This window comes from Podarcis muralis, chromosome 12 (assembly GCF_964188315.1).
Source record: "Podarcis muralis chromosome 12, rPodMur119.hap1.1, whole genome shotgun sequence".
NCBI classification, from domain to species: Eukaryota; Metazoa; Chordata; class Lepidosauria; order Squamata; family Lacertidae; genus Podarcis; species Podarcis muralis.
Window position 1 is genome coordinate 36957139 of NC_135666.1, and position 14321 is coordinate 36971459.

A 14321-nucleotide genomic window follows, 5' to 3' on the forward strand; every position below is an offset into this window, starting at 1 on the left:
CCTTTCCTTCTCCAGGCTAAAGATACTCAGTTTTTTCCATTGTTGCTCATAAGAATTGCTTTCCGTTGCCCTGCTTGTTCTTGTTGCCTTCCTCTGAACCCCTTTCAATTTGGGCAAAAAGATCACATTCAATACAGCTCAGTAGTAGTAGTAGTAGTAGTAGTTTTTGTTGTTGTTAATCTATTTTCAGTGTTAATTACTTAGGCTTGCCACTTTTATTTTTTAGATAGACTTCGCATGCAGTTTGCAAGATGACGCCAAAGCATGAAAAACAGGTAAGTGCTTCAATTTGTGTGTGTGTTGCTTTTTTAGTTTGGAAGGGGGTGTTTTCCTAGAAATATGGAACTTTGTTTTATACTACTAAAAGCAGAAATGTTCTGCAAAAATGCTTCTGCATTGATCAGCCACTATTCAGCGAACAGCTTTCAAGTTGGGCGTGACTATATCACCAACCAGCACTGAGTAAACAGGGCAGCTTATATCTGGGGTAGCATCTTAGGAGAAAAAGTAGGTTGTGTAATTGCTGGAATGAAGAGATGGCAGAAATAGTCCCCCTGGCTTGGATGTTGTAATGCGGCGCATGGGGGAAGTCCCAAGTATCTGGCTCTTTTGCAAGCCGGGGTCACAACGAAAGACAATTCTGCTGACATAGGCTGTTCCTCAGTGCTTAGAAGCAAGTTTGGGAGACCTTTGACCCTTCAGATGCTGCTGAACTACAGCTCTTATCATCCCTGGGCATTGACCATGCTTGCTGAGGTTGATGGGAGTTGTAGTTCAGGACAGCCAAAGGTTCCCCACCTCTGGCTTATAAGAGCCATGTGTACAGACTGGCTCCCAGACAGGAGTTGACTCCTGTTATGCTCCTCCTTGGTCCTTTTAGCTCAACGTGACATGGCAGCTAAGCCAAGGTTAGACTCAGAGTGTCATCCAACCTAAGGATTGTGGTTAAGGAGGAGAGACCTTAACCCCGATCCCAGATTCTTGGATCCCTTGCTAAGCCAACCTTTGGCTCAGCTCCTATGCTGTGTTGAGCTAAAAGGACCAGTGACGGGAGCGAGCCAGCAGTAAATTACACCAAGTAAGCTGGAGTTGACCAAGTAAGCTGGAGTTGATCAGCACAGGAGGGACAGGCCTAATGAGCACAGCAACTCATCTCCGACAGGACTTGCCCCCTGAAGCAGTTGTAGAGACTGAAGGTCCCCAACATCCCACAGCTGCCCACATCCCCTCCTCTCCAGGGTTTTCCCCACCCAAGCAATCTGAGATTGCGCCTGCGTGAAGCCAACATCTCTGCTCTTTTCATGCCTCTCCTGGTTCTGTGAGACCAGGAGGGCTTGTTGCAGCAGGAGGGAGAGACGCCTGTGCCTCTTCACCAGACGGCCTCTTCTCTGCCTCTTGGCTTTCCTCCTTTCCTCCTTCTCATTCTGGACTTCTCTCTGCTACAGACTTCCCCCCACTCAGTAAACCCTGCTGCCTCTTCAGCTTCCGACACCACCTCCTCCCAGTCTGCTCCCTCTTCTCCCTCTGTCCACTCTTTGCTGTCCCAACACCACTGCCTTTGCCAGCTGGTTCCTCTGCATCCAACCAGTCCGTGACAACCAGGGAGGAGCAAATGGGCTGCAAACTCCTCCCTCAGGACCTAGCTCATTCATACTGAACCATGGTTTAGTGTGAGACAGTAGTTGTGCTCACACTAAACCACGGTTTGGCGTGAACACAACTACTGTCTCACAGCCTAACATATCTCAAAGGATTGTGAAGATAAAAGAGGGGGCCATGCATATCATATCAAGCTCCTTAGAGGAAATATTGTCAATAAATGCATCTCATGCTTCTGCACAATCACGACATGTGCACCCTCTGGCTTATCCTGAGTCGGGCCAATCATTCATGTAGATCAGTGCTGTTTCCTTTGATTGACAGAGGGTCTGTAGCCCCTAGAACGAGGTAATTCTCAGCTTGACTTCTTGACTTCCTTCTAACTGGAGACTGGGGGTGGGGTGGGGCTGAGTGTGTGCTCTCCCACTGATCGGCGGCCCCCCTAATTGTCGCCAGCATTGCTCTCACACGGGCTTTAACGAAGAGGAAATCGGGAGCTTCCTTTCCCTTGTCAAAACAATTTTTTGTGCAAATAAGCCCACAAGGAGGGAGTCCCAAGTTGCCCTTGTTAACTGTTTGTGGCCAGGCAACGGCCAACAGCCTTTAAAATGCAGAACCCCTGTTACATTATTGCTGATGGATCTTCCCATTAAAAAGGCATTGGAATCGAGGGACAGTGGCATTAAGAAGAATTTGTAGTTCATTCATGCAAGCAGCAAATGTAGAAATAATACGTATATATATATATATATGGGCCTGGTTGTTGTTTTTTAATGAGCCCAAACCAAACGTACACTTAGGTTCAATGAGACAGAACCAAAATCACATGCTGTTAATGGCGATTAATGTGGCTATAGTTGTATACGGAGTGACACCTTAATGTTTCTGAGCATTTTTAGGGCTAATGTTAGGGACATAACAATGCTGATTTATTGTGAGCTGTTGTTTCAGTGAATGAAAGTTAGAATGAAAAACAGCTGTCTGTCTTTTAAAGTGGGTGGGGATCTTGGGCCCCAGGTCCTCTCCAAACCACACCTCCTTTCTAGCCAGTTTACCTGTAGGAGTGTCTCCACCCCCATCGTGCAGCCTGGACACTGAAGTCCAGCTCCGAAGGCCTTCTGGCGGTTCCCTCACTGTGAGAAGTGTGGTTACAGGGAACCAGACAGAGGGCCTTCTCAGTGGTGGCGCCTGCCCTGTGGAGCTCCCTCCCACCAGATGTCAAGGAAATAAACAACTATTTGTCTTTTAGAAGACATATGAAGGCAGCCCTGTTTAGGGAAGTTTAAAATGTTTGATATTTTATTGTATTTTAATTTTTTTTTGTTGGAAGCCGCCCAGAGCAGCTGAGGAAATGCAGCCAGATGGGCGGGGTATAAATAATAAATTATTATTATTGCCACACCCCTCCCTCCCAGCCTTTCCGCCCTCTGAGTGTTTTTGCTTGATTGAAATGTCTCCTTGAACTCATGCTTCTTGCTTGTCTGGCAGGAAGATAAGAGAGAGTCATAGGGCCTCATAAGAGAGAGTCGTAAAAACAAACCTACCAAGATGAAATTTACACTTTCTGCACTCACCCTTGCTTCTGGCTCTGGCCCCCAGAATGTCCTCAAGGCAGCACAGTTCCCAGGTTGCAAAAGATTACTGTATTTTGAGGGAAGCAGGAATTTTTAACTTTCGCTTTTCATTTAAGGTCCTGCTCATTAGTGGCAAGCTTGTGGGGAAATAATTGACACGGAATCCACAAAGGGAGTTGCTCTTTGTACAGCAAGTGTAGTTTGGGGAAGTTAGCAAATTCGAAAATTTCACATTGAAAAGTTTTGCACGGCTGAGAGACCGGCTACCACTTCTCCATCCCGTTTCAGTGGCCGGCTGCTTACGGGAGTAGCTGGCCAGTCCACTTCCCCTCTACTGTTCTCACACCCCATTCCCCAATATATTGACCTCCAATTGGTGACATGCTAGGCTTTCCACACACCCCGCTTCTTGGCCACTTTTTTGGTAGAGAAACACCCCCTGGCTTGATTGGGAATTGGGCTTGGTAAACAGGAAGACGAGAAAAAGTAAATAGTTTGGATTGCTCCAGATTGTGCCTCCAGTGATCTTAGGAGTGCGCTAAAGTCTGCACATTTTCTCTTTTTTAAAAATATATTTTTATTAAAGATTTCTTAGTTTACAAAAATACGTGCATTGTCTCTTTTTTCAAGTTGTGTTTTCTACAGATCAGTTTCGTTTGTAGTGAGACATTAGTGTTGCATGCAGTATTGGCTTAGGAAGAAAAGAGGGGGCGTGGGAGTGGGGTCGGTTGGTTACGCTTCTATTCTTCTGCTTAGTGTATGTGTGGGGCTTTGTGTCAGCATCACTTGTATGCGTTCTCTTACTACTGTATTCACTTGTTATATTTCCTTGGTTGTGAGAGAATTTGGGGGTGGTCAAGGGTGTGGTTGGTTGTCTTTGGTTGGCTGTAGTAAGATTTGGTTTTGTGTGTGAATGGGGTGTGTGTGTATTTTTGGATCAGGTTAGCCAGATTGATTCGCATGCTGTCGACAGATTCTTTGTTGTCTTGTTGGGCTACGTATGTGATAAAGGGGAACCATACTGGGGTGAAGGCATCTTCTTCTATATGTCCCTGTGTCAGTTTCAGTTTACAGTCGTACCTTGGTTCTCAAACGCCTTGTGACTTTAATGTTTTGGCTCCCAAACGCCACAAACCCGGAAGTGAGTGTTCTGGTTTGTGAACGTTCTTTGGAACCCAAACGTCTGACGCGGCTGACATGGCTTCCGATTGAGTGCAGGAAGCTCCTGCAGCCAATTGGAAGCTGTGCTTTGGTTTTCAAATGTTTTCGGAAGTTGAACAGACTTCCGGAACGGATTCCGTTCGAGAACCAAGGTATGACTGTATTGGTTAATTTTTCCAATAAGGCTGTTTCCCATACTGTTTGATACTATTCGTCCATGCTGAACTCCTGACAGTTCTCTCCAGTGTCTGGTTATGATGCTTCTGGCTGCTGAGAGTAGGTGGGTTATGAGCTCTTTATAATGTGAGTGGGCATTATTATCTTGGAAGATATTTAGTAGGGCCCATTCTGGGGTGACTTCTAATACTTGCTTAGTTATCTTGCATATTTCTTGTATGACTGATGTCCAGAAGAGTTGGATTTCATGACATTCCCACCACATGTGGAGGTATGTGCCTGTGGAGGTGCATCCTCTCTTGGAGTCTGCACATTTTCTAACTGGCTGCCAATCATCCAAAATCTGACTAAGAGTTTTCCGGTTTCTGGAGCCTGTCTTGTGCTGTCCCTTCCGCTGACCTGGCAGCGGTTGCGACAAGGCAAACCCACCACTCTATTCTGTCCCTGATGTGTCTTCCTATTATGGCTGTACTGCAGCAGGTGGTGGGGAAAATGTAATTTTCCCAGGGCTCAGGTGCCATCGCCTGGGAAAATTATATTTTTCAGGATTCCAAAAGCTAGGCTTCTTGGTGTGGCCTCAGTTGGCAGAGAATATCTGAGTAGTTTTGAACTTGGGTCTGCTCTGTTCATGTGCATAACTCTGCCCATTATTATATCGCTTCAGCTGCTAGGAGAAGATGAGGCGGCAGCTAGTTCTCTTTTTCCCCATTGCTAATTGCTTTCTCATATTGCTCAGTAGTTTGTAGCTCCATGAATCTGTAAAACACAAGTCTATGTATCATCTGTTGTTTCCTTCTTTCTTCCATTTCTTATAATGCTTACTCACTGCAAATTTAATATTCTTCCTGGTGTTATTTTTCTGGTGTGTGTGTGTGCATATATATCCATAGAATGCTAATTTTAACCTTCTAGTCCAGTGTTTCCCAAACTTTGGTCTCCAACTGTTTTTGGACTAAATGCCCATCATCCCTGACCACTGGTCCTGCTAGCTAGGGATGTAGTCCAAAAACAGCTGAGGACTCAGGTTTGCAAAACACTGTTCTAGATTGTCACTTAGCTGTTATTGCTGCTTATAGTCATAGATCAGCACTGAGGAACCTATGTAGCCCTCCAGATATCGTCGGACTACAACTCCCATCATCCCTGGCTAGGACTGTTAGGAGAAGGAGAGCCATTCCCCCCCCCCCCACCTCTGCACCTCTGCCATAGATGCATAATCATCTAGAGAGCTCCTCAGTGAAAGTGTGTGTTGTTCTGAGTGCTTGTTCTAGAACATGGGTTTTCTCGAAGCACAGAATGGCAACCATCTTTCTCTCCATCCCTTCATGGATTTCACAGCCTTGCTAAAATCATTGTAGCAATAGTGGGAATAGTGTGCTAACCTCTATTTCCTTAGAAGACTGGGGAAGCAAGGCGGGAGGGGAATTCCTCTTGAGTAACAAAGAATTTAAAATAGCACCTCAATTCTGCCCCCTCTCCCGCTTTGGGTACTGCTGATTGCCACCATTCAGTTCATTTGCAAAACCTCGTCTTTATATTAGGTACTGTAATTTATGGCAAATAAAATAATCAACCAAGGTAATGCAAATATATTCTGTATTTGTTTTACGAAAACATTCTAGCTGGCTTTTCTATGCCAAGTGTACTTAAGGTTAGAGAACCAGTTTGATGTAGCTGTTGGTGCTGGACTAGGACCTGGGAGTGCAGGGTTCAAATCCCTGCTCAGCTGAGAAGTGAGCCAGCCACTGTCTCAGCTGAACCTACCTCTCAGGGTTATTGTGAGGATAAAATGGGGAGGGTGAAGAGCCATGTACACCATCTTGAGCTCACTGGAGGAAAGGTTTAGGGAAGCTTTTAATGTTTAATAGGTTATTGTATTTTAATATTCTGTTGGAAGCCGCCCAAAGTGGCTGGAGAAACCCAGCCAGATGGGCGGGGTCTAAATAATAAATTATTACTATTATTATTATAAATGTAATACTAGCACTCCCCGTGGCACCTGTCCTGAAAGACCTATGTTGGCTCCTAGTACGTTTCCCAGCACAATTCAAAGTGTTGGTGCTGTTCTTTAAAGCCCTAAACAGCCTTGGCCCAGTATACCTGAAGGAGCGTCTCCACTCCCATCGTTCAGCCTGGATACTGAGGTCCAGCTCTGAGAGCCTTCTGGCAGTTCCCTCACTGTGAGGTGAGGTTACAGGGAACCAGGGGCAGTGGCGCCTGCCCTGTGGAATGCCCTCCCATCAGATGTCAAGCCAGAAGACATCCGAAGGCAGCCCTGTTTAGAGAAGTTTTTAATGTTTGATGTTGTCACTTTTTTATTATTAATATTCTGGTGGGTCAAGTCCATCCAGGGACGGCTGTGGGTAGGATTCCTCCATTGCGCATGGGGTTGGACTAGATGACCCTTGAGGTCCTTCCAACTTTACAAGTCTATGATTCTAGGAACATCTTAGAAATCATTTCCCTCGTGCTTAAACTGGGCTCTGGAAAGCAACTGGAGCCAACAAGATTCCGCAAGAAAAAACTCTAAAATGACCAGTTTGGTAGTCCCAGTAAAGATATTGCCTAGCTGTTTAATACCCCTTTTAAACCATTGCCAAAGATTTTTAGCAAACAGGCAGCGTGTTATTTGGTTTACCAGTGCCAGGATGTCTGTGTCACCAAGAAGGGTTTGGTGAATCTCCACTGTTAAGTACATAATTATCTGCATTGTCTGCATTTCATTTCCCTCTGACCTCCCTTTTTTTGCACAATATTTTCTCCTCCCCAAATCATGTCTGTACCTATAACTCAGGATGTACCTATAACTCAGGATAACATTCCATCCATCTGATGAAGTGGAACACATGCACAATCAGTTGGTTAGACTTTGTTGTTGTTTAGCCGTTTAGTCGTGTCCGACTCTTCGTGACCCCATGGACCAGAGCACGCCAGGCACTCCTGTCTTCCACTGCCTCCCGCAGTTTAGTCAAACTCATGCTGGTAGCTTCAAGAACACTGTCCAACCATCTCGTCCTCTGTCGTCCCCTTCTCCTTGTGCCCTCAGTCTTTCCCAACATCAGGGTCTTTTCCAGGGAGTCTTCTCTTCTCATGAGGTGGCCAAAGTATTGGAGCCTCGGCTTCATGATCTGTCCTTCCAGTGAGCACTCAGGGCTGATTTCCTTCAGAATGGATAGGTTTGATCTTCTTGCAGTCCATGGGACTAGGTGCCTCAAAAGCTATTTCTTGTTTTTTTGCTGCCCAGACTCACTTGGCCGCTCTTCTGGAAATCCCTTTCATGTATCTGGTGAGAGGAGGTTGTTGCTTTGGTTAATCTCTTGAGAAGCCACAAAAATCCTTTGCTGCTTTTACTGTGCACACTTCTAGAATTTGCTCCCACAGTAAACAGTGACGGCCACCAGCTTGGACAGCTTTGAAAGAGTTTTATCTCACGGAAGATAAGATGTTCAGTGACGTATACTAGTAGTAAGGTAAAGGTAAAGGTACCCCTGCCCGTACGGGCCAGTCTTGACAGACTCTAGGGTTGTGCGCCCATCTCACTCAAGAGGCCGGGGGCCAGCGCTGTCCGGAGACACTTCCGGGTCACGTGGCCAGCGTGACATCGCGGCTCTGGCGCACACGGAAACGCCGTTTACCTTCCCACTAATAAGCGGTCCCTATTTATCTACTTGCACCCGGGGGTGCTTTCGAACTGCTAGGTTGGCAGGCGCTGGGACCGAACAACGGGAGCGCACCCCGCCGCGGGGATTCGAACCGCCGACCTTTCGATCGGCAAGCCCTAGGCGCTGAGGCTTTTACCCACAGCGCCACCCGCGTCCCTAGTAGTAGACACTGCTAAAATTTGGGGTTGGCTTTTACAGCCCAACTCTCCATCAAAGGATTTAAGTGTCCCCTACGTCCATTATCTTTATTTTGCAATAGAATTCCTCCGCCCCCTTGCAAGGAGGCGAAGACACCAAACAAAGGTGTGCAATAAAATTTATTATTATTATTATTATTATTGGCTTTTAAAGACTTTAGAAATTGCCCAGCCCCTTCACCAAAGACCACCCAAAGCATTACACACGTTACAGAAAGAGGCAAGCTACAACAGTTTAATAATAGTATTATTTATATGCCGCCCATCTGACTGGATTGTCCCAGCCACTCTGGGCAGCTTCCCACAAAAAACAGTAAAACACAATACAAAATCAAGCATTAAAAACTTCCCTGAAATTTGAGATTGTAGCTTGTCTCACGTCTGACAAGATCAATCGGGATAATGGTCACTGATTGCATTACCTGGCCAAGGTGGCCATTCTTTTGAGATGGTAAATACCTTAGTTCTTGAATCCAGGTCACAGACCTGCCCTATTCATACACAAAATAAACCCTCAAGAGACAGGATTTGTAAGGGAAAAGAACCACCAGGAGAGGTTTTCCCAGTCTATTTCCTTGGGCAGAGGAAATATTTGGGGTCGTTAAGAGTCAAGATGATGTCAGGATTGCTCTCCTGTGCTATTTCAGACATGTGGTTTATATACATATGTAAGTGTGTTTACCTTGTGCACTTAGGATCACTTGATCACTTGACCTTAGAATTCTTAGAACAACTGAGTACCAGTTGCTGGAAACACAAGTGGGGGAAATGTTTTTGCACCCAGGTCCTGCTCCCAGACTTTCTGAGAAGCACATTTCCTGACCCTAAGCACATTTATTAGGGTATAAGACCTTTTAAACACACTAGGACTTTCTTCTGTGTAAACATGTGTAGGATTTTGCTGTAAAATTGTATTTCTTAAGAAGGTAGTCTTTCAAAAAAGAAGAAGTAGATCTGTTGCTTGTTTAAGCACTGGATATGGGAGAGTGAGAAGGACAAAGGATCAAGGTAAGAGAGAAAGCACAGAGAGAGAGAGTAAATACAGAAACAAAAAGCTGCCCAGCCTACCAGCAATAAAAACAACATGTATGAAAGAGAAAATACCTAGCTAGGGCCCTTTGAAATGAAATGGGGAAATTCCAAGGAGAAAATCCCTCTGTGTGTTTTTCCATAATGTGTTACCTGGTGTGGTTTCCTGCATTTTTCAACTCAAGCTAAAACTTCGTACAGCAATAGCGAAGGTTGGCAAGTGGTGTTGGGGTCTTCCTCTGGAGGCTGAAGGCACTGCCTGTCTAGGAAGGCAAAGGCTGGCTGCACTTCTTCTGCTCTATGGTTTGTTTTCTAGGATGCAGTTGTGGTTGGTGTGGGGTGGGTGGGTGCCAGTGCTCGCCTGATCGTCCCATCACTGGCGTCGCTGTATCTTACCGGGAGGTGGAGGAGCAAGGTGGCAGCAGGCTCCGTGTTCTGCAATCTCACCATCAGGAGCACTGTTGGGTTTACACCATGCTAACCTTCCCTGTCTCTTGGGTAAGGCATAGCGACTCCCATGAGGGGAGGTCAGGTAAGGGGGAAGAGTGTTGTGCGAAAATAGAGCTGTTATAAGTTGTATGTAAGTCATAAGCCAAAACATTGCCCATTACAGTGGAACCTTGGTTTTCAAGTTTCTGGGAAGCTGAACGATTTGGAACACGAACGCCGAAAACCCAGAAGTAATCGCTTCCGCTTTCGAACGCGCCTTGGAAGTCGAATGGCTTCCACTGCATGTTTTTCCATTTTTTCAATGGATTTTGCTGACCACCCATTGATCCTTGGTTTTCAAACGTTTCGGAACAGTCTTCCGGAACGGATTACTGTATTTTTCGTCCCATAGGACGCACTTTTCCCCCTCCAAAAATGAAGGGGAAATGTGTGTGCGTCCTATGGGGCGAATGCAGGCTTTCGCTGTAGCCTGGAGAGCGAGAGGCATCGGTGTGCACCGACCCCTCTCGCTCTCCAGGCTTCAGGAAGCTATCCGCAAGCCTTGCAAGCCCGGAAGGAGTTCCCGCGGGCTCACAAGGCTTGCGGACAGCAGCCTGCAGCCCAGGCGGGTGTCCGCAAGCCTAGCGCACCCGGCGGGAGGTCCCGCCAGGCATGCGAGGCTTGGGGCAGCAGCCCGAAGCACGGGGAGCCCTCCGGAGGGCGCCCCGTGCTTTGGGCAGGTGTACGCAAGGCTTGGGGCGGCAGCCATGGCTGGGGGGGGGGGAAATAATTTTGTTTTTATTCATTCCCTCACCCCCCAAAAAACGAGGTGCATCCTATGGGCCAGTGCGCCCTATAGGATGAAAAATACGGTACATTCAAAAACCAAGGTTCCACTGTATCAAGATTTGGCAGAAGCTTTCTTGGTTAACCTAGAGTATTAGGCTTTAGGCTAACATTCAAATTGCTTTTTTTATTTGAAAAGCAACATACCTTCCTTCCTTCCTTCCTTTCTTTCTTTCTTTCATTTCATTGTGCTGGGGAAAGGGCATAGAAGCCTTTGACAGTGTTCTGGTTTGTCATGTAAATAAAAGTTGAATTTCCCCTCTTGCCTCACCTGGACTTTCCCTTTAGATAACGTGAAGCCAGATCATGTGCATAAAATGGTTGGGCCTGCCATGGTTAACTGAAAGCCTGTGGCCTCCAGGCAAAGGTTTCTTTTGATCTCCTGCCACCCCAATTATCTTTTGTTTTCTTCAATGAGGCAATTTGTGGGTGAGCAATTATATCCACAAATTGGTAGGTTTGAGCACTAAACTCAAAGCTCAAAGAACGGACTTCGCCCTGATATGAGAATATGAATGTTTTCATGCGCTGAAAGGAATCTGTTTTTCACCGGGTTTTTCTCAAACTGTGGCCTGGAAAGGTGTGTGGGGATGGAAACCCAGGGGGGAATGGTAGCATCTAGAACAGGCATAGGCAAACTCGGCCCTCCAGATGTTTTGGGACTATAACTTCCATCATCCCTAGCTAACAGGACCAGTGGTCAGGGATGATGAGAATTGTAGTCTCAAAACATCTGGAGGGCTGAGTTTGCCTGTACCTGACTTAGATGCAGATGGTGCTTTACCCCTCCAAGACCTCTGTAAATTTCAACGGAATTTATATTTTCCTTTCCTGGGGAACTGCCTCTGTACCAGCCTCTTACTTGCTCACAGGAGCTGAGATGGCTTTTCACCAAAGAGACTAAATTCTGTACAGTTGATGGAGTTTAACAAATGTTATGGGGTTCAGTATGGGCCTGCTCAGCATTGCCATTCTGTTTTTTTTTTTTAATAATATTTATTAGGCATTTCCAATTATAACAATATCAAAAACAAAACATCCCAATTTAAAGTCTTATTTTCCATATCATCTTTCCAGGACTTCCCCTCCCCTCCCCCTCTTGCATTCCAATTCTTACAAATAAGTTCAGCAATTTCTTATCCCAGATTTTAAACTTAGTGTCATTATCCCAATTTAAAAATATTAGCCCACCTCCTAAAATCGACTTAATCCCTTCCACGCGTTCTCCCCTTTAATATACATAATAGATTAAAATATAACAAAATAAAATGTAGTTTTACACCCTTTGGATTCCAAATTTCCCTCCCCCTTTCCCCGGTTGCGTCCCCAATATTTCTCGAATCTGATGTCTTCCAGTAGCTCCCACATTTTTTTTTTTTTTAAGCCATAGTCCTTTACCAGTCATTTTTAATTTTGTATATCCAATCTTGGAAGGAGTCTATCTCAAAAGGGCCCATTTTTCCCATCCAGACGTTTTTATACTTGGGAGTGAAAACTCCAGTTTTACTTCTTTATACTTTTTCTGGATGTTCCAAATGTTCCCGCTTCCAGCTTTATCCAGTTGTCGGTTGTTCTTGTTGTTCTTGTTGATCTGTCTCCTCTTTTTCCCCTCCTTTTCTTTTCCTATTTTCCTGCACAGATGTTCCAATTCAAAAAGTCTCTATATTCCTCTGCAAAGGCTCTGTTATTCAGGAGCCAAACATGATGCCAAATCCCTTCCATTCTTCGGTAGATAAGTCCATTGTCTGCTTTACATGTGTAAGCCTCTGTAGCCAAAATAATGTTCCATTTCTGCAGTTTCCCAGGAGATAAAGAGTTCTGTTCAAATTCAGTGCTGACAACTTGTAATATCCCTCAGCTCCTCTAGGTGACTTGCAATAACTCAGTTCCCTTCCAAGTCACAACCAGCAGTCATAGTAACTTAGTATTCCTTGTTTTAAACATTCTAAATCCGAATTATAACAAATGTAACCGGTAAAGTCCTTGCAACAAAGTTCTTTTTTTGTTCTTCTGCTTTGACAGCTCTTTGACAGCTGTCAAAACCTCTCCTTGTCTTCTCCGGGCGCTCGAGCTAAAACGCTCCCAGGTTCCGTGGGGGGGTTGCTTTTTAATTCACTTCCACTATTCTCCTCCAGCTCAGTCTTATAATTTTCCGTCGCGAAATTTGATAACTTTTTCAAAATAGGGTTGCACTCGATCTTAGATGTTAAGTCCTTTGCTTTAACTCCTCTACAACAGGGGGGGGGGGGGCTGACTTCCTTTTTACGCCCTCCCCACTCGTTCCAAATTTTTTATAAATTTTGTCCTTTTTAATCCAAGTTCCAATTACTCACGGGTTATACTTATATTCCAATGGAAGAAGTCAGCGCTCTCCGTCGAATGGCATGCGGCTTCGCTCGGCAGGGGAAGCGGAGTACTCAAAGCACCCCCCCCCTGTCACCCGTTCCGTAGCCTTTAAAAAGGCTCCTTCGCGGGTCGAGGGGGGGCTTAAAAGGTGCCAGCCGAGTCACCATGTCCATGGGTTTCAGCGCCCATGGTTTTTGAGGGTCCCCGCGTCGCCGAAGCGGGAAGACCCAACCCCTGCTGAGCAGGCTCCCTCCGGAGCTCGGAGGGAGTCCGCCATTCGGCGATGGCGCCAACCCGGAAGTCTCAGCATTGCCATTCTGGATCACCAAAAATAGAGGATCTGGTACGCTTTTTATTGGGGTGTCCTTTCTATTGAGATCTGAGGATCTGCTACCTTGAGCGCCTTAGTGTTGGAATTACTAATAGCAGCTCTCCTTTCAGCATTCATTCTGTATTTTTATCTTGTGAACTGCTTTGAGATCTTCTTATGACGGGTGATCTATGAATCATCATTATAATCAATGTGTATTGGCCGGAGAAGATTATTATGTCACATTTAGGACTGTGAAATTTGTTCCATTGGCTGTAGGGAGGCGGAAGACACTTGCCATTTGAGATGATAATGAATGTTAATACATGTTGATCAGTAGTAATGGAATAATTGTAATGATATTTCAGCATGTTTCAAAGTATTTTGCATGCACCTGCTTTGTTGTTGCTGTTTTAATGGTTTGTGTGAATGGCCTGATTGACTTAACGAGCAATAAGCTTTGTGAATCGGCATACAGCACGGGTGGCACTGTGGTCTAAACCACTGAGCCTCTTGGGCTTGCCGATCAGAAGGTCGGCAGTTCAAATCCCTACAATGGGCTGATCTTCCGTTGTTCTGTCCCAGCTCCTGCCAACATAGCAGTTTGAAAGCACACCAGTGCAAGTAGATAAATAGGTACTGCTGTGGCGGGAAGGTAAACAGTGTTTCTGTGTGCTCTGGTTTCCGTCACTGTGTTCCGTTGTGCCAGAAGCAGTTTAGTCATGCTGGCCACATGACCCAGAAGGCTGTCCGTGGACAAACGCCGGCTCCCTCGACCCGAAAGCGAGATGAGCGCCACAACCCCGTAGTCGCCTTTGACTGGACTTAACCATCCAGGCATCCTTTACCTTTTACCACATATGTCAGTGCCTATGAAAGAAGGCTCCACTTAACTAGATCTGTTCATTGTCATGTGGGCACTGGTCCTATGCCCAGGATGGGAATAACTCAGGCTTGCAACCTGACACATAGGAAGACATTGGAAGCTACC

The 14321-nt window shown here is 45.7% G+C and overlaps 1 protein-coding gene across 3 annotated transcripts in view; it reads left to right on the forward strand.

Annotated features, from left to right (window-relative positions):
- Window positions 1-14321, forward strand: part of SNX10 (sorting nexin 10) — a 52416-nt gene that overhangs the window by 17040 nt on the left and 21055 nt on the right. The window contains exon 3 of one of the 3 annotated variants that reach the window (XM_028751432.2): window positions 227-275. The exons of 1 other annotated variant lie outside the window; for it this stretch is intronic. In XM_028751432.2, the coding sequence (XP_028607265.2) occupies window positions 252-275 (24 nt within the window). In that variant the 5' untranslated portion in view covers window positions 227-251. The remainder of the gene's footprint in view (window positions 1-226; window positions 276-14321) is intronic. One more of the 3 variants, XM_028751433.2, reaches the window with a different exon arrangement.